At 49.3% G+C, this 21,836-nt stretch overlaps 1 protein-coding gene across 2 annotated transcripts; it reads left to right on the forward strand.

The window, feature by feature from the left end:
• The first annotated feature begins 2,352 nt into the window (after positions 1 to 2,352).
• TBCB (tubulin folding cofactor B) lies at positions 2,353 to 12,784 on the forward strand. 2 transcript variants are annotated; one of them, XM_081922334.1, is made up of 6 exons: positions 2,353 to 2,546; positions 5,520 to 5,663; positions 6,708 to 6,804; positions 8,118 to 8,309; positions 10,826 to 10,898; positions 12,058 to 12,784. In XM_081922334.1, exons 1-6 carry the CDS (start codon positions 2,433 to 2,435, stop codon positions 12,176 to 12,178), a joined length of 741 nt encoding a protein of 246 aa, XP_081778460.1. In that variant the 5' UTR covers positions 2,353 to 2,432; the 3' UTR covers positions 12,179 to 12,784. The 2 variants fall into 2 exon arrangements, with proteins under 2 accessions (XP_081778460.1, XP_081778459.1); XM_081922333.1 differs by lacking the exon at positions 2,353 to 2,546 and adding an exon at positions 4,185 to 4,209.
• Positions 12,785 to 21,836: the final 9,052 nt, after the last annotated feature.

Below are 21,836 nucleotides of genomic sequence, written 5' to 3' on the forward strand. Positions count from 1 at the left end.
ACACCACCAGCTGTCACCCGATTAAAGAAATTATAGTTGCTAAATTGGATAGGGTTTAGTTAGTTAACTTATTAATTGAATCTGCAAAGGTTTGCCCATGACCGGGGGAAAACACCTCACATCTGGAACAGGAATAAGCAGCCTAATTCATTTATGATCAGCTGATGTGCAAAGGTCCTTCTGTAAACAGAGAATGCCTTTCCTAAGATGTCAAGCGGATTTAAAAATAAAATAAAATACTTGTATTCAAAATGGGGTGGGGTCCAGATGGTTCGTCACGCTGGGAGATGGGCCTCATGAAGGTCAGGACTAACCTAAATTGGATTGACTTTAACAGATGACCAAGCTCAACATCTGAGGGAGGGACAAAGGCAGGAATCGCTGAATGGATCAAAATGCTTTGATGATGCTCAGAACCGTCCCATGAGCTCACTGAGCATCATGTACCACAGGGAATAAAACTGGGGTATTTCTTGCATTATGGTGCCCTCTTGTGAATAATAATAATAATAATTTTTATTTATACCCCGCCCTCCCCAGCCAAGGCCGGGCTCAGGGCGGCTAACAAGCAATAATAAAAACAAGTTGAATGAATACAACATAAAAACAAGATTAAAATACAACATTAAAACATTGAAACATTAAAATGCAGCCTCATCACGGGAGGAGAAAGGAAAAAGAAAGAGGGGGACGGAATCAAATTGGCTCCAAGCCAAAGGCCAGGCGGAACAACTCTGTCTCCCAGGCCCTGCGGAAAGAAATCAGATCCCGCAGGACCCTGGTCTCAGGAGACAGAGCGTTCCACCAGACTGGGGCCAGTGTTGAAAAGGCCCTGGCTCTGGATGACGCTAATCTGACTTCCTTAGGGCCCGGGATCTCTAGGGTGTTGCTATATGTGGACCTTAAGGTCCTCCGTGGGGCAGACCGGGAGAGGCGATCCCGTAGGTACGAGGGCCCTAAGCCACAAAGGGCTTTAAAGGTCAAGACCAGCACCTTGAACCTGACCCTGTACTCCACCGGGAGCCAGTGCAGCTGGAAAAGCACTGGGTGAATATGCTCCCATGGCAGGGACCCTGTGAGGAGCCTCACTGCAGCATTCTGTACCCGCTGGAGTTTCTGGGACAGCTTCAAGGGCAGCCCCACATAGAGCGAATTACAGTAGTCAAGCCTGGAGGTGACTGTCGCATGGATCACTGTGGCCAGGTCGGGGCGAGAAAGGTAAGGGACCAACTGCTTGATGTGGCAAAGGTGGAAAAATGTCGCCTTGGCTGTTGCTGTGCCTCCATGGAAAGGGAGGCGTCAAGGATTGAAGAGGGGCTTTCCGATGGGGGCTCAATATTGCAAAATAAACAATGACAACAGGGTTTTTTTCCAATTAAAAAAATGCATTGGGGTTTTTTTTCCCCCTGGGAAGCATCAATCTGGGTTAAATGTAATGGGTGGAATGTGATCTGGTGCTCTGATGCCAACCATGTCGTTGTGGATGTCGTGAGAAAATCGCAGCCCCCAGGAGTGATGGTTCCCACAATGGACGTTCGCCTGGAAGCCCCACCCACCCACCCACCTCCCGCGACTCTGGCTGCGCACACACACAATACGTGTCAGGCATGCGGCTCCCCCCAAGGAATCGTAGAATCTTAAGAGAGTTGGAAGGGACCCAAGGGGTCATCTAGTCCAACCCCCTGCAACAGTTCCTGGGAACTGTAGCTCCATAAAGGCGGGAGCAAAAAAATAAAAATAAAAGCTTCACCTTTGGGCATATTTGGACGGAGCCCACCTTGCCAGCTGATTCCATTTCAACAGGCTATGTTTTTGAGCCTGAGCAAAACTGGGATGTGCAATTACTAGTAGTAATATTAGTACTATTAGTATTAATACTACGAGTACTACTAGTGCTATTAGTATCACAAACCTCCCCCTCTCTGCCTCTGCTCCCCATCGATGAATGCCTGCCTGCCATTACTGTTAGTACTATTAGTACTATTACTACTGGTACCACAAACCTTCCCACCCGACCTCTCCGCCTGCCTGCATCTGCTGCCTACATCCCCCGCCAGGAGCCTTGCCCTCCCTTCCAGCCGGCTTCAGCCCCCTCCTTCGCTTCCGCACCGCTCCTCGCCATTGGCCACTCTGGAAACATCCCGGCTTCCTATTGGTCGATTCCCCGCTGGGGCTTCAGGGATGAGAGAGAGAGGCGGCGAGGGGAGGGGCAGGGCAACGAGAGCCTGAGCTCCGTTTTTCTTCGTGCGTGGTGGCGAGCCTCGGACGCTGATTGGCGAGGAACGTCACGAGGGCGGGCCGGGCGCGGGGCGATTGGCTGGCGGAGGGGGCGGCCGGCGCCTGATTGGCCGGGCGGCGGGAGCGGCCCGTGAGGGGCTTCTGAGGCGGCGGCGGCGGTTTCTCGGCTCCGGGGTTGGGGCAGCCGGGTCGGGATGAGCGTCGTGACGGGGACGCCCGCGGTGGTGTCCGTGTCCATCAGCAGCAGCCTCAACTCCTTCCGGGCCCTCAAGAGATACGCCCGGGGGCTCACCCTCGCCGAGTTCAAGGTGAGAAGCACGTCAGGACGGGCCGACACGTGTCGAGAAAGAACGCGTGTTCTTCGGCCGAAGGGGGAGGAGACCCGCCTGGCCTCCCCCGTTAAAAAGAGGGCTGCCGAAGAAACGGCCAATATTATTATTATTATTATTAATTAATTAGAAAAGGGGGCGAGGGGCGATCGTTAAGATACGATCCCGCTTTAGCAGGGTGAAAACATCCTATATACCCTTTTTAAAAATCCTGGCTCTTTGGGGTTTTTTTATTGGGTTGTTGGTTTTATGTCTTTGATATTTTATGTGAACCGCCCTGAGACCTTCGGGGGTAGGGCGGGATAGAAATGAGATTAATTAATTAAACGAAAACAACAATAATAAATGAGTAGCCAGAGGGTTCTTCCCTGCGCCATCCTGGACGGAAAAGATGTACTGGAAACAGGCAGGCCTATTATTGCAGCAAAAAAAAAAAAGCACATCCAGGGCCGGATTTATGTATAAGCTGAACAAGCTAAAGCTTAGGGCCCCCAAAAAATTTAAGGGGAAAAAAAAGCTGGATGTACCTTTCCAAAATATCAGATAAAAACCAAATAACATAAAAACTGCATACAGCAACAGTGTTTTGTGTTGTGTCAGCTCCTATTTGTGATGTGGAAATGGCTTTGGATGCCTATGAGGTCCATCAATGACCATCTAGCATACATTCAACACCAAAAACAGTGACAATTTGTTGTTGATGAAGGACAGCTAGACATAGAAAGGGCCCCATTACCTTCAGGAGCTGAGGGCCGCATCAAACCTCAATCCGGCCCTGACAGCACCTCACCAGCCCTTTCCTGAAAAGCAGAGATGGATGGGATCCCTCATCTCCCCTGCCCACCCCCAAATAATAATAATTATGGCCCTCCCTTTGGGACCCTTTGGGAAATTGCCTTGGGGGGGGGATGGATCCTAGTCCAGCTGCAACCCAGGCTGCCTGCCTGCCTCCTTTCCTCTGCTCTGTGTTTCTCCATCCTGAATCTATTCTGGAAAATGGGCCACCGTTTTGTTTTGTTTTTGTTAGCAAGCTGTTCACCGCAAACAGCCTTCCCGGGGGAGCCTCTTTTCCACTAAAAAGTGGGGTGGGGGTATCAAAGGAGGGGCCTTCCACCAGACACACACCCCCAGCGCACAGTTCAGAGGGGTGCGTCCCCCTCTCAGAAATGGACTTAGAGTAAATCTGAATTCCTCCCATCGCACCAGAGACTGAATTTGGACTCTTCCGCCCCCTTCCTCCAGGAGCTTTCCATCTCCCCCCCACCCCCCCCCAAAAAAGTTCTGGCCTTTACATCGAAAGTGGGGATTCTCAAAAGAGTTGAGTTTGGCACAGACTCCTCCATTCTGCCCTCTTGTAATTCCAAGGAAGGAATTAGTGCCGAGGGCATTGAAAATATTGAGGGCCCCTGAAGTCCCACTGATTTGGGGGTGGGGTGTGTGTGCTGAGACCACTTTAATGCGCCTGTCCCTGTTGTCTTTGTCCCCCTTGGCGTGGCTCAGGGCTCCCCTTGCCGCCGCCAGGAGCATCGTCCGAATTGCTTGCTGCGTTGCTCTGGCCTGCCGCCTGGCCTGTTCGCACAGCGGCACTTGCAGGCTCCCCAGAGAGGAAGCTGGCATGGAGGGGGTGGTGCCCTGTCCTGGGGTAAGCGACTCCTGCGCTGCTGGCCGTGGCGTGGCCTGTTTGCCTCCACGCCGGATGGGTTTGTGGTGGCAGCAGGGTTGCTGCAGGCGCGTGTGATGGGGTACCAAAGGAATGCAGAGCGCTGCGGCTGCTTGTGAGAGGTCTTGCACGTTGAGCGCCAAACGAGAGGATTTTTCCTTGTGGGAGAATCGGCTCCCTCTGCTTTGACATTGCAGGGGGGATGTGGGTTTAGGCTTTGCAGCTAGATTTTTAGCTGCATGGCATGCCCTTTACACCCTTTGCATGCGGGCGCAGATGGTCGTTGGACTTGCCTCCTGCTCTTGCTTGGAAAGCTGATGCTTTCTTCCACCTATCTGCCCCCCCCCCCAGCCATCCTGGGGGAAAAAAACCCTTATATTTGCTTGCTTCAAGTTCCAAACTTGCTCCTCTTTGCTTCTGCCTTTTTTGGGGGGGGGTCCTTAGCAGAACAGCACTCGCCCCCATTTTGAGCTCTGGTCCCCAGCAAACAGGCCTGTGTCAACAATAACAAAAATCCTTTTGTGCCACACATCCAAACTGGGATTAACTGCAGCTTGGCAACTGGCGACCTGTGCCCAGCTGAGTGAGCCGGCCAACCAGCTCTCTTTTTCTATCCCCCTCCCCCCCCCATGGCTGCAGCGTGTGGCCTTGTGCCAAATTCTGCCTTTTGTTTCCCTCCAGCATCTCTTTTTCTGCCCTGGCAGTGAGAAACAACCGGGACAATTTAAGGATGGAGCTTGTTCACGCTTTCCCCTCCCTCCACTCAGATGCTGTTTTGCAGTCCCCACCTATGTCAGGAATGTCACTATCCCCTACTTAGCACCCTGAGCTGGGAGCTGTGCAGGCTGCATCACAGAGGGGAGACCTTTTCTTGCTCAGAGGTGTAGAGCCTTGGTCAGCAACTAGTTTCTCTGCAGAGCCATTCTGTGAAGAATTGAGGGGTTGGGTGGGCAACCCCGCCCCCTAAAGTGCCTGGCCTGCACACTATTGCCACAGGCACCTCTTTGTCTCTCTCTTTTGAGCTTCAGATTGACAACTGGCAGGCCAGAAAGCATCTTTCATACAGCCGTGTTAGACTGAAGCAAACTTGTTGCTGACCATAGCTTTGCAGTCCCCACTAAGATGCCTTGACGTATCCCCATCACTAGAGGTCACACACGACTGGTCCCATTAGTATTACGTTACTGTTGTGGTTCGTCTTGCACGGAGCGAGGGGTGGGATACTTCACATCATCTGTTGCCTGTGATAAATACTCTTCTTCCCCTTCTGCCTGGTGCTTCTGTCTGAACAGTGTAAGCTGGAACTGGTTGTGGGAAGTCCGGCATCATGCATGGACCTCGAGCTCTATACTCCGGACGACAAGTTTGTGATGAAACTCGACAGCGACGAGGCCTTGCTGGGGTCTTACCCCATCGACGACGGGTGCAGGATTCATGTGAGTGTTGGGCTGGTTCTTCCCTAGATCAAAAGGCTCGCCTCATAATACTTTTGCTATTGCAAGAAATTGGGGGAAGCTGCCCTGGGGGCTGGACTGCGTGAGGGCCTCTTACGCGTCTGATAAGAAGCTACCTTCTGAATTCTGTTGTTGTCCCTCTGTTTCCCCCTATTATTTATACAGCAGCATCAATGTGCTGTCAGACATGTGCCGTCAAGGGCCTGCTCTCCCCTTATAGTACCGTTCCCCAAAGCTGGGGGTGGCAGAGGTCCTGGTGAGATTCCACTGCCAAGTAAAAGCATTTCACTTCTTCCGTGCACTGGCAATAAATTTGTGAATGCCACCATTGCTTTAGGTCTTCTGTGCTGCTACGTACACTAACCTGTTTTTAGAAATGATAGGTTTATTCAGTGTGTTTTTAGGTGCTTGCTATATGTTTTAATATGTTACTGGTGTTGCTAGTAAATGTCAATAAACAAAAATTTTAAAATACCATTCTCTGTAAAGAATGGAAGGACAGGTCTCTGCTGCAAGGGGGTGGGGTGGGGAAGAATAAGCTTTTATTTCAGTTGGATGCGCTTGGTCCTATTTGCAGTAGGTTATGGAGATTACTGGGTTCTGTCAAAGGATTTGTGAGTGGGTGACGAAAGTGAGGTTCCCTTGCTAGTGAAATGTAGTTTGCACGTTCCATGGGAATGGGGACCTGCCCTTTTCCATTGCTTAATGTTGCTCTGAACAGCATTATGCACCTTGGTGCCACACTGCAAATAACTAAATCATGTGACCTATTGATTTTTGGAGTATTTTCCATAGAGGGGTCTATTCCTAGTAGTAACTGTGTCACTGTGTTCTATATATAAATTTAATCCTTATTAAAAAAAAGATGGAATGACACATGCGGCACATGGCCATCTGTGAACTAGAACTTAGAGCCCCTTTGCAATTGGTGGCAACAAATGCCTTTAAAAAAAAAAGCTTAGAAATTGCTCTTTTGCTTCTGCCTTTAAAAAATAAATAAAATGACTGTGTTTTGGGGGCCTGTAGGTTATTGACAAGAGCGGTGCAACCATCGGGGAATACGAAAATGTGTCAAAGGTAGAGAAGTTTGAGATAACCGATGCTGAATATGACAAGCGAACAGGTGAGAGCTGATGGCAGTGTCCCAAATGATTCTGTCTTTGAAAGAAAAGAGTCTGTCTAATCCCATCAGTTGTATCTTAGGTTTTTGAAACTGGCTCCTCATTTGTGTATTGGGTTCCAGCTTCTCACATTCTTGGATGGCTTTGAAAGACGTTGAGACAAACTGCTTCTGATGCAACGGGACACTGTCACAAGTGCCAGAGCCATGGAAACACTTTTTAACTTCCCGCTGCAGTGGTACATATTAATCTACTTGCACTGGTATACTTTCGAACTGCTGGGTTCACAGAAGCTAGGACAGAGCAACGGGAGCTCACCGCATCATGGGGATTTGAACTGACGACCGATTGGAAGGTTGGCAGTTCAAATCGGTGCGAGGGGGTGAGCTCCTGTTCCTCTATCCCAACTTTTGCCAACCTAGCAGTTCGAAAGCATGACAACGTGATTAGATAAATAGATGTGTGGCAGGAAGGTAAATGGCATTTCCGTGTGCTCTGGCACTCGTCACGGTCCTCCATGTGCCAGTAGCGGCTTAGTCCTGCTGGCCACATGACCCAGAAAGCTGTCTGTGGTCAAACATCGGCTCCCTGAGCCTGAAGAGTGATGAGCACTGCACCCCATAGTCGCCTTTGACGGGGCTTAACAGTCCAGGGTTACCTTCACCTTGCCTGGGTAAGAGAAGACTGATAGTATAGCCATTTCCAAATATCTAAAGGGTTGTCACTTGGAAGAGGGAACAAGCTTGTTTTCTGCTACTACAGAGGGCAGGACTCGAACCAGTAGATTCAAGCTACAAGAAAGGTGATTCCAACTAAACATCAGGAAGAACTTCCTCACAGTAAGAGTCGTTTGACAGTGGAACGGACTCCCTCGGGAGCCGGTGGGCTCTCCTTCGTTGGAGGCTTTTAAGCAGAGGTTGGGTGGCCGTCTGTCATGGATGCTTGAGCTGAGATTCCTGCATTGCAGGGGGTTGGACTGGATGTCCCTTGGGGTCCCTTCCAACTGTACAGATTCTAAGTTTCCATGTCTTGTGGCATGGCTGAGATTCTCAAGTAAGAAGAGTGCCGTTGTGCTCAGGCCCTGCTTGTGAACTTCCCGTTCAGGTTGGCCCCACTGAGAACAGGCTGCTGGGCCAGATAGACCTTTGTTCCCTTGCTTGAGTGAACTAATTCATAGAGGGCTCAGCGGTACCGTTGTAGATGGCCTTGTTTCAGTCTGAGTGTTTCTTGAAGGAACCCAGCTTCCTCTTTGCGGCTTGAAGGGAAGCAAGTTTACTCCTTTTGAACCATTCCCGCCATTCTCTGTGTCCTGCAGATACAGCACGCTCCTTCATGAAAACAAGTAAGCTGGGGCAGTACAATGCGGAAGAAATGATGAAGAGGGAAGCCGAGAGGGAGCAGAAGCTGCTGGAGGAGAAGGCCCAGGCGGAAGCCATTTCCGTGGGGTCGAGGTGTGAGGTGCGGGCAGCGGGGCAGCCCAACAAGCGGGGGACAGTGATGTACGTTGGTGAGTACCTGGGCGCATGTCCCTACGTCCTGCCCTGTAGAAGAGAATCACTTTGTAGGGATTGGAGGGGGGGCATTTAAAATACGGTGCAGCAGAAACCAGTGTGAGAAGCAGTTTGAAGTCTTATTTGGTTTTGCTTTATAAACCAGGTGAAGAATTCTGTAACGCATTTGGCACCACTGGGGAGATGAGTTGATTAGCACACAGTGCTGAGAACGCCAAGGTTGCAGGTTCCATCCCCATATGGGACAGCTGCATATTCTGCATTGCAGGGGCTGGACTAGATTGGCTGGAGCAATCCATCAACTTCTCTTGGATGATTTAGGAGGATTCCGTCTGGCATCACTTTTGCTGTGCGTGTGTGTCACTATCCACACTCAGCAGAGTTACATCTCAACGCAGCTCCATCCTTGGAATCGTCTTCAGGGTTCAACGTTCACACATTAGGCAATAAACATTCATGGCCGCCATAAAGATTCGGTCAAGTGTAGAAGTTTACTTGTCAGGCTAGCAAATATATACAGACATTCGCCACTGCCAGGGTCTAGGCATGCTTAGAGTCCCACAAGAGTCCAATACACACTCTCTCTGCTTCTTTTATTTATGCAATGATTTTTATTAGTTTTCAATTAGAACAATCCAATCATTATAAGAATGCCAGATTATAATACAATTAATAATACCAATCATTGAGATGCCAAATTACACAATTTAGGTGGCCTCCCACATGCTAGAATTCGTGCTTTGATGGTTTCCTTTATTTCTGCGTTCCAAAGTCTTATAAATTTCAATTATGCTCCAGTCCAGATACCAGCTCCTTATATCACAGCTGCAATTTTAATGACTTCCATTTGTATTGACACATTGAATAATTTCTCCACTTGCAGATGAAGCATTCAAACTCTCTCCTTCTTGTGCGTCCGTAGTATTTCTTCCTTGTAATATATCGTGTCTATCTTTTGTCAGTTGCTGTTCTCCAGCATGCCTTGGGCGGTGCTAGTGTCCCATTGTTGTTTCAGAAGATCTCCATTGTTTTACAACTACAAAAGTCACGCTGTCCCAATAAGTTTCCAGTTTTCTCCATCTTTTTCTCAGCCTGGGAGGGAGAGCAAGCTGTCAAGGGTTGCCATATTTGAAACAGTGAAAATCTGGACAGAAAAGTTGTTGAGGTTGTGTTTTCTTCGCAAAAATAACAAATTGCCATTTTCTAGCTATTTTTCTGGGAAATCGGCAAAAACGGCACTGCTGACATGGGCTGGATTCTCCCAGACACCTCACCAATTTCCACCTGGAGGCTGCTAGAGACAACAGTATTCCGGATATGTCTGGTCAATTCCAGACCCGTGGTAACCCTTTGTAGAGTTGGAAGGGGTCACCTAGTCCAGTCACATCCAGTGCTCTCTCTGCTTCTCTGAACTGCAAGAGACAAGTTACAAGTTACACAGAACCATTGTTAACAGTACTTCCTGTCACACTGCGCATGTCCAAAGAACAGTTCCCACAGAAAGTGTCCTTGCATACACAAAAAAACTCCAGCCTTCTGCTGCTTCTTGAAGCTTCTTCTCTGTTCTTCTCTGCGTCTGGAACAAATGATTCTCTCTCTCACACAGAGAGAGAGAATATCCAACATAGAAGACCTTCAGGGTCCCTTCCAACTCTTATGATTCTGTGAAATTTGATGGTGCTTTTCAGCTTGAACAAGGACTAGGAGTGTCCCTCCCTCCTTGCAAAAACAGAGAAGCTGCTTCAAGTTCCAGTAAGACTTATAGTCCAAAGCACGCTTCCATAATAATTATAATTATAATTAATACCCCGCTCATCTGGCTAGGTTTCCCCGGCTTCCAACAGAATATCAAAATACAATACAGTGGTACAGTGGTGCCCCGCAAGACGAATGCCTCGCAAGACGGAATACCTGCTAGACGAAAGAGTTTTCCGTTTTGGAGGTGCTTCGCAAAACAAATTTCCTTTGGGCTTGCTTCGCAAGACGAAAATGTCTTGCGAGTTCCTGCAAGTTCCCCCCCCCCTTTTTCTAAGCCGCTAAAAGCCGCTAATAGCGCTAATCCGCTAATCCGTCCATGGGCTTGCTTCGCAAGACGAAAAAACCGCTAGACGAAGAGACTCGCAGAACGGATTCTTTTCGTCTTGCGAGGCACCACTGTACCTCTGGTTGCGAACGGGAAAAGAAAAGAACGCAACCCACAGTGGCGCATCTGCGCACGCATGGGTTGTGATTCACTGCTTCTGCGCATGCTCATGTCATTTTGCGCATCTGCGCATGCGCGAGTAGTGAAACCCAGAAGTAACCCTTTCTGGTACTTCCGGGTTGCCGCGGGACATAACCTGAAAGAGCGTAACATGAAGCGGACGTAAGATGAGGTATGACTGTAGTCTATTAAACATCAAAAGCTTCCCTGAACAGGGCTGCCTTCAGATGTCTTCTAAAAGTCTGGTAGTTGTGCACTTGTGCCTGACTTAGGATTGAAAGCTCTCCCCCTTTCCTTTCTCCTCCATAGGCTTAACGGAGTTCAAGCCCGGTTACTGGGTCGGCATCAAGTATGATGAGCCTGTGGGGAAGCACGACGGAAGGTAAAGCGCCCTCCCTCCACCAGACGTCTCTTGCAGGGCAGTCCTGCCTGGCCTGGGCCCCCAAAGTGGGTCATCATGGCATCTGGGTGGCTCTGGCAGCTTCATAGCTTCACGTTGAAGCATCAGCGTGTTCCCACCTTAACTTCTGGCACATTGTCGGCACGTGTTTTAGGTCTACGTCTAAAGGCAGTCCACAGAGTGTTGCAGGAGCACTAAACTTAACATTCAGTGTGTTTTTGTTTTTTTATAGTGTTTGTCAATTCATTTTGGGCTGCCTCAGAAAGATAAAAACAAGTTCACTTCAAGTAGTGTTGCTGGCAGCAATTCAATAAATATACGGCTTCTCCGTTGAAAAGGACGAGAGTGCAGAATGTTGTATTGGGTACAGAATTCTGCCAGAGGAGTGACTGAATAACATTTCCAGCGGTTGGGGGCAGAATCTCAGAGCCGCGCATGGTTCCCACCCCTCCTTAATAGCCAGCAAAACAAAAAGAAACGTTTTTTGAAACGTAAAATAATATTAATCATTTTATTATTTATATGCCGGTCATCTGACTGTGTTTCCCCTGCCACTCTGGGCAGCTCACAACAAAGTATCAAAAACACAGTAAAACCGCAGCCTTCCCTGAGCAGGACTGCCTTCAGATGTCTTCTAAAAGTCAAATACAGTGGTACCTTGGTTTACGAACTTAATCCGTTCCGGAAGTCTGTTCTTAAACCAAAGCATTCTTAAACCAAGGTGTGCTTTCCTATATCAGCAGGGGAGTCAATTTACAAATGGAACACACTCAACAGGACGTGCAGCCTGTTCTGCTTCCAAGGCAAAGTTTGGTTTGCAGTGTTCTTAATCCAAGTTGTTCATAAACCAAGCTGTTCTTAAACCGCAGCACCACTGTAGTTGTTTTAAAGATTTTTAAAATGGCAGGAGCAGGATAAATAACGCGGAGCAAGAAACTGTGCAAAACAGGCTCCTGTAATTGTTAGAGGGCACAGAATGTGGATTGCAGAAGTGTTCCTTTTTTAAAAGTCAGCGGCATGTGCTGAGGATTGGGGCTTAAGCTGCCCCTTGACCAGCTGGGCTTCTCCTCAGACTGCTATCCCTGGAAACCCCCCATCCTGAGTGTGACTCTCTTTCTTCTGCTCTTCCTCTCCTTGGCAGCGTCAACGGAAAGCAGTACTTTGAGTGCCAGCTCAAGTACGGGGCCTTCGTGAAGCCTCGCTTCGTCACCGTGGGGGATTTTCCGGAAGAGGTGGACTACGGCCTGGACGATGAAATGTGATGGGGAGACGAAGAGGTGCAGGGGTGGCTGAAGGAAGCAGAGCGGGTCGCCATGCGGCCTCTGTTAATGGCTGGCTGTTGCGCTCTGATCCCATGCGCAAGGTCACTTGAGCAAGCCAAAGGGAGAAGGCGCGAAAAGCCGCTGTGTGTTCTTTGACTTGTGTTGGTGGTTTCCCCCCGCTTCCCTTTCCCCTGGTTGTCTCTTGTCTGTTCCGTGAAGATGCTACATCCCCTTGGTTTTTCTCATGTTTACACCCTTCTGCGCCAGCTCAGTTAGCCCAGAGAAAACTGGAGTCTCCTTGCCTTGTTGCAGCAATCCTTGAAGGGGTGAAGCCTCGGGGTGGCAGCAAAGTCGCTCCTGATTCCCCCACCCCAGTAGTAAGGCCTGCTGGTTGCAGAAGCAGTTAGTTGAGCAGGTTGAAAAGAGAAGCTCTGAGCAGATTTGTACAAGACCCTTCCTGCTTTTTTTAAAAAAAGTAAATGCAGACATTTCTATGACCATGTATTTTTTCCCCCATTGTGAAAACTTTTTTTTTGTGCTACCGGCCGATGCTATGTGAATACGATAAATTAAAAAAGTTGGTGGGAAAATACATTCCAGACACGAGTGCTGCTTCTGTGTGAGCTTCTTCCATCTTGCGCACCGAGTTCCTGGGGGTCCCGGCCGGGTGGAGGTATAGGAGGTCGTCTTGCAGTGGCTCTCCAGATCCTTGGATCTCCTTGCCTTGCTTTTCAGATCCCTTCAGCTGGAGATTCCACAGAAGGAACCTGGAACCTTGTGCAAGGAAAAGTGAGTGCAGCACGGCCACTGGGCTCTTCTCCCCCGGCCTCTGAAGATTACAAATACTGGTGGGGTGGGGTGACCCATTAGTACCAATGATGAGGAACCTACATCAGCCCCACCCAGCATGGCCAGTGGTGGAGGGTGATGGGAGTTTTAGTCCAGCATTCATTAGGAGGACCACAGATTCCCCATCCTTCCTCTAGTGTGATCTCCAGGCTCAGCCTCTCTCTTGCCTTGACTGCAAGGACTGCTTTGTTTCATATTCTCTCTCTCCTTATTAACACTGATTTTCTATGCAGCTGCTTCAAGCTGCTAGTTGTCATCTGCCCCTTGCGCTGCCTTCACTCTGTCCGTTCTGCCTAAGTGGAATTCCGCTGTTTCCCTCCTTTCTCGTCTTCGCAGCCTGTTCCTCCCTCAGCTGGTAACGGTATTCCTCCGTCTTGCTCAGGTTTCCCTTCAAAATCCTTCATCGCCCATGCCTCAACTCGTATGCTCATCATCCGACTCATCTTTCTCCCGCCTCATTTGTTCACCCTGGTTTCTCTCCCAGCCCTTCCCGAATCTTAAGCTCTGGTCAAGGGCCACGTCGTTTAGGAGGTGCTGTTGCATCTCGCTCACAGCTGGGCTGGATAAATGCAGTAGTAATTGGGGAGCTTTTCATGTAGTTGAGCAAAAAGGAATGTGAGTGAAAACTTAAGCCTCCCCTGAAATGTGACCATTGTGGTCTTGTGGTTGGAGCATTCTGCAAGCTTGCCAAATATATATATATTTGCGTCCCTTGCCTGCGAAGGTTAGGTAGTGGGCTCAAACTATACTGCCTTTCATAGATTACTATGATAGTCATATTCCCTGTTCTAGTCATAGCTGTCAACTTTTCCCTTTTCTTGCAAGGAATCCTATTCGAAATAAGGGAATTTCTCTTTAAAAAAGGGAACAGTTGACAGCTATAGTTCTAGTTCTTCCTCAAAAATGACTGGATTTTAAAAAAACAACCCCCAATCAGCTGCTTAAAGCCATCAAGCTGCATATGACAACAAAGCTAAACAATTGTTTTGGAAACGAGTTTGGAGTCTGTGTCATAAGGCTTCTTAACGAAGCTACTGTACATCCCAGGCTTCTGGGGGCAGGTGGTGGGGAGCCCCCAGTGAACAGTGCCTGAGCTGTAGATGCCAGCCCTTCCGTCTCCCAAGTCCTGCAACTTCCGTCTCAGAATTACTTTCCCTTAAACCATAATTGGGGAACATCTTTGCCCTCCCACCTCCTATCAGTGCCAGCCAGCGTAGTTGGCAGTCAGGGCTGAGAGGAGGGGTATGCAGTGCTGGTGCCAGGCTATTTTGTGCCTTAGGGAAATTGCTAACTTCAAATTTAAAAAACCCATTTGTAGAAATGATAAAAATCCTTCAAAATGTAGAAGTAAAACATGATCAGAAATCCGTAGGATAAACAAAAACGAATCTGTATAAAAACTCAGCCCCTCAAAGGTCAGTACTGCACCCTAGGTAGAACGTGAGACTCCTGTTCTCAGAGTTGCGGGTTCAAGCCCCACCACGGGCAAAAGAGCCCTGCATTGCAGGGGGTTGGGCTAGATGACCCTCGTGGTCCCAGCTGTACAATTCTGGGATGGCACCGGCCCTGGGTATATGTAAGGCCACAGATTCCCTATCTAGTCGGAAGCAACATGGGCAGCCCAAAACCTTTGGCTGCTCTCGGTATGATCCTCCACCCCCATCGTTCTGCCCGGACGCTGAGGTCCAGCTCCGAGGGCCTTCTGGCGGTTCCCTCCCTGCAAGAAGCAAAGCCACAGGGAACCAGGCAGAGGGCCTTCTCGGTGGTGGCGCCCTCCCTGTGGAACGCTCTCCCATCAGATGTCAAAGTGATAAACAACTACCTGACATTCAGAAGACATCTGAAAGCCCTGTTTAGGTAAGTTTTAAATGTGTGACATTTTAATGTATTTTTAATCTCTGTTGGAAGCCGCCCAGAGCTGCTGGGGAAACCCAGCCAGATGGGCGGGATACAAATAAATTATTATTATTATTATTATTATTATTGTTATTATTATTATTACTACTACTACTACTACTACTACTACAGGGACAATTATTTAGCGGGTGCAGGGGGCAGGCCAGGGACGAGGCCTTTAACTCCCCTGCCTTAATCAAGTCTAGGTTGCGGAGCAGCGGATACGGGAAACGCAATCTGCGCACGTGCACCCCCTGTTGATTTATTATCCAAAATAAAATGAATTTCTGGCAAGACCAGGCGTTCCTTCCGGCTCGGCTCAAACGGGAAGCTTGTCCAAAAACAATCGCCCGCGTGGATCCCCTTCCCGGGGTGGCGCCCCCTCCCGCTCGCCCTTCCTGGGGGTCTCCTTAAGGACAATGACGCGCCACCCCCCGCCCACGTGGCTTCCAGCCTCGGCCGGGAGCTTCCGGGGAACGCCCCCTTGCCAGCGGAGAGCCAATGGGAAGCGAGGAGAAGGCGCCGGCGGAGTCTCAACGTTCTAGGGCTTGTGACGCGCCGAGGGGGAATCCCCTCCTTCGGCCGGAGTCCGGGGAAGCCGGGAGAGCGGGGCTCCGGCAGGAGTGTTGCGGGATCGCCGATCAGGCGCCGGGTGACTGGTGGGTCCTCTCGAGCTGCGTTTCCAGAGCGGGCGCTTCAAGGTCGCCGGAATCGGGGGCTGTTTCTGTGGCCGGGGGGGGGGGGCAGGGCCGGGTTGTGGTGTCTCTGTGTCCAGCTGCCCTTTGCCAACAACAGAGTGTCACTGTTTTGTGTGTTGAATGTATGCTAGATGCTCATTGAGGGACCTCATGGGTATCCAAAGCCATTTGCGCATCACAAAATACGCATTTTATCAAAGGCATGGTTGAACTGAAATACAATTAAGAAGTATATTAATTTGTTGTTATTTAGTGCCGTTTAGTCATGTCCGCCTCTTCGTGACCCCCTGGACCAGAGCACGCCAGGCCCTCCTGTCTTCCACTGCCTCCCTCATGCTGGTAGCTTCAAGACCACTGTCCCACCATCTCGTCCTCTGTCGTCCCCTTCTCCTTGTGCCCTCCATCTTTCCCAGCATCAGGGTCTTTTCCAGGAAGTCTTCTCTTCTCATGAAGTGGCCAAAGTATTAGAGCCTCAGCTTCAGGATCTGTTCTTCCAGTGAGCACTCAGGGCTGATTTCCTTCAGAATGGATGCGTTTGATCTTCTTGAAGTCCATGGGACTCTCCAGAGTCTCCTCCAGCACCAGAATTCAAAAGCATCAATTCTTCGGTGATCAGCCTTCTTGATGGTCCAGCTCTCACTTCCATACATCACTACTGGGAAAACCAGAGCTTGAACTATACCGACAGTGGTACCTTGGGTTAAGTATTTAATTCGTTCCGGAGGTCTGTTCTTAACCTGAAATTGTTCTTAACCTGAAGCACCACTTTAGCTAATGGGGCCTCCCACTGCTGCTGCACCACAGGAGCCCAATTTCTGGGAATCTGTGTGTTTTTACAGGAGTAGAATGTGTCCTTTTATTTAAAATGCATCTCTGGGTTATTTGTGGGGCATAGGAATTCGTTCATTTCCCCCTAAAAAATATAGTCTGGTCCCCCACAAGGTCTGTGGAACAGTGGACCAGCCCTCTGCTGAAAAAGTTTGCAGACCCCTGATCTGTAGGCTGTCACTGGTAATTTGGGGACCTTGGACAGCAGCCCGGAGGTTCAGCCATAGCTGTACCACTGGGGAACATTCGCACATGAATATTATTCATATACAGTGGTACCTCAGGTTAAGAACTTAATTCATTCTGGAGGTCCGTTCTTAACCTGAAACTGTTCTTAACCTGAAGCACCACTTTAGCTAATGGGGCCTCCTGCTGCCACTGCGCCGTGAAGCACGATTTCTGTTCTCATCCAGAAGCAAAGTTCTTAACCCGAGGTAATATTTCTGGGTTAGCGGAGTCTGTAACCTGAAGCGTCTGTAACCCGAGGTACCACTGTACAGTCATACCTCGAGCTGAATGTGCTTCGGGTTGAGCGCTTTCGGATTGCGCTCCGCGGCAAGTAACGGAGCACGTTACTTCCGGGTTTTGCCGCTTGTGTATGCGCAGACGTCACACGCATGCTTGGAAGCGGCGAAACGCAACCCACGGACGCGCCATCACGTCATGCGAACGGGGCTCCAGAACAGATCCCATGCGCATCCCAAGGTACCACTGTATTATACAATCGTTCATTAATAATAATAATAATAATAAATTTTATTTATACCCAGCCCTCCCCAGTCAGAGCCGGGCTCAGGGCAGCTAACACCAGTAAAACTACAGTAAAAGCATAATAGGGGGAAAAAAACCAATTTAAAATACGGGTTAAAATGCAATTTAAAATGCAGCCTCATTTTAAAAGTAGCCCATAGATCAAAACCATGTTGTTGTTGTTTAGTCGTTTAGTCGTGTCCGACTCTTCATGACCCGATGGACCAGAGAACGCCAGGCACCTCTGTCCTCCACTGCCTCCCGCAGTTTGGTCAAACTCATGCAGGTAGCCTCGAAAACACTATCCAACCATCTCGTCCTGTCGCCCCCTTCTCCTTGTGCCCTCCATCTTTCCCAACATCAGGGTCTTTTCCAGGGAGTCTTCTCTTCTCATGAGGTGGCCAAAGTACTGGAGCCTCAGCTTCACAATCTGTCCTTCCAGTGAGCACTCAGGGTTGATTTCCTTCAGTATGGAGAGGTTTGATCTTCTTGCAGTCCCTGGGACTCTCCAGAGTCTCCTCCAGCACCAGAATTCAAAAGCATCCATTCTTCGGCCATCAGCCTTCTTGATGGTCCAGCTCTCATTTCCATAAGTATATTAATAGTGAAATGCAATTAAGAAGAAGTATATTAATAGTGAAATAATAATAAAGCTCTAACTTAAAATGGTTGGGGGCCCATGACTTACATCATAGGAACCTACACAACACAAAAGTATCTGAAGAAGTGTGCATGCACACAAAAGCTTATACAGTGGTACCTCTGGTTATGTACTTAATTCATTCTGGAGAACTGTTCTTAACCTGAAGCACCACTTTAGCTAATGGGTTAGGGTTAGGGTTAGCCTCCCGCTCCCGCCGCACGATTTCTGTTCTTATCCTGAAGCAAAGTTCTTAACCCAAGATACTATTTCTGGGTTAGCGGAGTCTGTAACCTGAAGCGTATGTAACCTGAGGTACCACTGTACCCAGAACTACTTAGTTGGTCTCTCAGGTGCTACTGGACAAATTTTTACTCCCCCCCCCCCGAACACAAAACACTGTTGCTATAGGTAGGTTTTATTTTATTTGTTGTTTATCTTATATTTTCTAAATGTACTTCCAGGTTTTTTTTCCTTTACATTTTTTTGGGGCCCCCAAGAGAGTGACGCCCTAAGCTAGAGTTTGTTTAGCTTATTCTGGCACTGGCTTGGGGCTGGGCAGCCTCTGTTGGCCCATGTGCTCCTGCCAGCCTCCCCTCCGGAAGATAACTCCTGCCCCCCCCCGCTCAAAACATCGCTGACCATTAATAATTAGACGTGCTGCCTCTGATTTTGTACTTTTCATTCTCCTCACTGTTCTTCCCATTTTGCTGAGGCTGCAGCGCTTAATCTGTGGTGGTTTGTCCACCTTTGGTCTCCACCTTGCTTTCAACTCTCACCTGCTGCTCCTAGAAGCTGTCGGCAGGCGACAGCGGCCACAATCCCAGGAAACGGCTTCGACTGGCTGGCTAAACCAAGTGAGACAAGCCGATGGGTCTCAAACCCTCGGTGAGCTAGGGACTTGCTCTGCATGCAAAGACAAGCTCTGGTTGATTGGGCAGACGAGACCAAGGGTCAAGAAGGCGGTTTCTGCACATTCTGTAGAGCAGGGGTCAGAAAGGTTTACCTCACCTGGGCCAGTTCACTCCCACGGAGAATGCTCTGTAGGCCGGATCGTGTCTGCTCATTTTTGGCCCTGCCCCATATTTTATTCTATTTGGCACCCCTGATGCAGGTCTTGGAACTTGGACGCAGGGCTGATTTTCTCTCAGAAAGGCTCCCACTTCTTCCAGGGCCCTCCTCCAACCTTGCTTGGGCACCTCCCTTAAACTTCCCCGCCAGCTTCTGTTCTGACACTGCCCCTTTTGGTTCCCCAGCTCCTGCTCTGCTCCTTGGCTGACCGGAAGGGATGTCCGAACGCCCCATGGCCCGCCACAGCAAGCTTCAGAAGCAAGTTCTCGGCCTCTACCGCAGCTTCCTGCGGGCCGGCAAGGACAAGCCGGGCTTCCTTCCTCAGATACGGGCCGAGTTCAGGAAAAATGCCCAGATCCCCCGGACGGATGTCATGATTATAGAGTACCTCGTCCGGCGTGGGCAGAGGCAGCTGGAGCAACTCAGAGGCGCCCACACCAAGCAGATGGGTGCCTTCGTCAGGACAGAACAGGAGGAATGATGAGCCAGGAATTCTACTTTTTGGAAAGGGTTTCCTGCCCGTTTTTAATGGAATGGTCCTTTCTCACAGCTGGCATTGCAGGTGGGGAGTCTGTGGCCTTGCAGATGTTGCTCCGTGATCATAGCCAGCAGTCAAGGGTGATGGGAGCTGCTACGTGGTGGACAGGAGCTTAGCAAACCCGGAATACAGAACTGGGTGCCCTCTTAGGAATGACTGAACAGAGCTGCCCACAGTTGCCACTCGAGAGCGCAGTTGAGAAATACATAATCATTCTGTTCCCATCAGATTTTTCTCCTCCTTTTTATAGTTGAAGTAAAAACACTTGCTCCCTAGATGTAAGAATGCTCTAAGCAGTTTCTGACTGACGCAGCTCACCTCAAGAGACTCTGGGGGTTGGCGTGCTGTGTGGAAGTTGGGAATTCGATATCGGAGATCGTCAACATGCTCACATGGCAGTTGAACCGGTTTAGGTGCCCTGTGTAGACTCAGTTTCTCCTTGTAACCTTGGTTGTTCTGTCTTGGCGGGAATTTGAATAAACTAAATTCCCAAATAGCTCTTTGTGAGCTGCTTTTTTATTACTGTTTAGGCAGGAGAAGGAACTGATGCTACCATATTCCTGTGCAAATGTTTAACTACAGTGGAACCTCTACCTGCGACCATAATCCGTTCTGGAGGTCCACCCGGAGGTAAAAACAGGTCACTGGGAGAGATGCCGTTGTGCGCATGCGCGGGCGGCGATTGCCTGCTTCTGCGCATGTGCGAACGGCGGCAAACCTGCTGGTTACTTCCGGGTTTGCCGCGGACATTGGGCGAAATGGACTCAAGCAGAGGCGGACGCAAGAAGAGGTTTGACTGTATAGCCTTAGGGTTTTTGTAGAAGGTGACCGTAGAGGGCCTCTTGTCTGTAACAGAGACCGGAGGTCCTGCTTAGGGAAATAATCTGCATTTTAAGGGAGAGTCAAGTTTGGCAGCTTGAAGCCTTTAAGCTACTGCTTCTCCACTTAATATTCATGGTGTTAACTGAAGAGACAAAATGAGACAAAGGGCATCGTCTTATTCCTTATTTCTGACTGCACATCACCCCTGGATGTTTGAATGGTCCGATGTTTAGATACTGAAAATGGATTATCGTTATTGGGATACCGTTTAACGTTTCATCGTTCCTCAAGTGCTACCGTCAGATAGCGGCAAGTTGGGAAAAGCTCTTCCCTCCCTCCCTCCCGGCCCTGCAAAACGAAAGAAAGGGAAATGGTAGTGTGTTAAAAATGTGTTTCTAAACACTACTGTTGATCACACAGCAGCTGAAATAAAACTGCTTTACCTTTGTGTGCATTTTTGTTTTTAATTTTGGGAACATGGGTGGTAGATTTCACAAGGAGGCCCACAGCACCTTAAAGACTTAGGCTTGGGTCCTAAGATAAATAGATGAAAGGGCAGTTCGTGGAAATGACAATTGCAGTTCCTTCTCTCTCCTTGCAACTGCCGTGCAGCTGCTCACATTCTGATGGAGCCTCTCTGGACTGCTGGGCTCTCCTGAACAACGTGGGGGTCCTGGGGTCAGGAGGGGTGGGGACCACCAAAAATGGGTTTGGGTCCTAAGATAATTTAAGGCAATTCATTGGGGAAGATGCTTAGCGGCAGAACGCCCTCCTTGGATGCAGAAGGGCGCAGGCTCGTTTCTCGGCAGGCCAGGACCTCCATGCACACCGCACAGGCCTGCGCCCTGGGGCGATGACTTCATTGCTGCAATGCCAAAGCAATGTATTTGTTTTATATCCCTCTGTCAAGGGGGCCAGGCAGGCATGCATGGGTCTCATTATTTCTTAGGTAGGTTAAGTGGCGGTGATGGGCCCAAGGTCCCCCAATGAGCTTCATGGCCAAGTGGGGATCAGAACCTTGGTCTCCCAAGTCCTAGTTTGGACACTGTAATATTCATGATCCCCGACTTCTGCAGCCTCACTCACCAGCTTTCCACTTCCCCCAAGTCTTTGTATAATAAAAATTTATTATTTATACCCCACCCATCTGGCTATGTTTCCCTACCCACTCTGAGCGGCTCCCAACAGAGTATTATTATTAATAAAAAAGCGATAAAACATCAAATATTAAAAACTTCCCTAAACAAGGCTGCCTTCAGATGTCATCGAAAAGTCGGATAGTTGTTTATTTCCTTGACATCTGAAAGGAGGGCGTTCCACAGGTTGGGTGCCACCACCGAGAAGGCCCTCTGCCTGGTCCCCTGTAACCTCGCTTCTCACAGTGAGGGAACCCCCAGAAAATCCTCGGAGCTGGATCCCAGGGTGGAGACGCTCCTTCAGGTATAACCCACCCCTCACCCATCCAAAGTTACAGACGGCGCGAGCTCAGCTCACCTCGCCTGAGAAATTCACCACCTTAAGTCTATAAAGGCGTAATGGGAATTGATAAGCCTTTCTGAAAAGGAG

Source organism: Podarcis melisellensis (genome assembly GCF_964234715.1).
Source record: "Podarcis melisellensis genome assembly, chromosome: 8".
NCBI lineage: Eukaryota > Metazoa > Chordata > Lepidosauria > Squamata > Lacertidae > Podarcis > Podarcis melisellensis.

Excerpts from the sequence above, each read along its gene's own strand:
- TBCB (XM_081922334.1), top strand. The coding sequence starts at position 2,433 with ATGAGCGTCGTGACGGGGACGCCCGCGGTGGTGTCCGTGTCCATCAGC. Across the intron at positions 8,310-10,825 it reads GGGGACAGTGATGTACGTTG|GCTTAACGGAGTTCAAGCCC; the intron begins GTGAGTACCTGG and ends TCTCCTCCATAG. Across the intron at positions 10,899-12,057 it reads GTGGGGAAGCACGACGGAAG|CGTCAACGGAAAGCAGTACT; the intron begins GTAAAGCGCCCT and ends TCTCCTTGGCAG.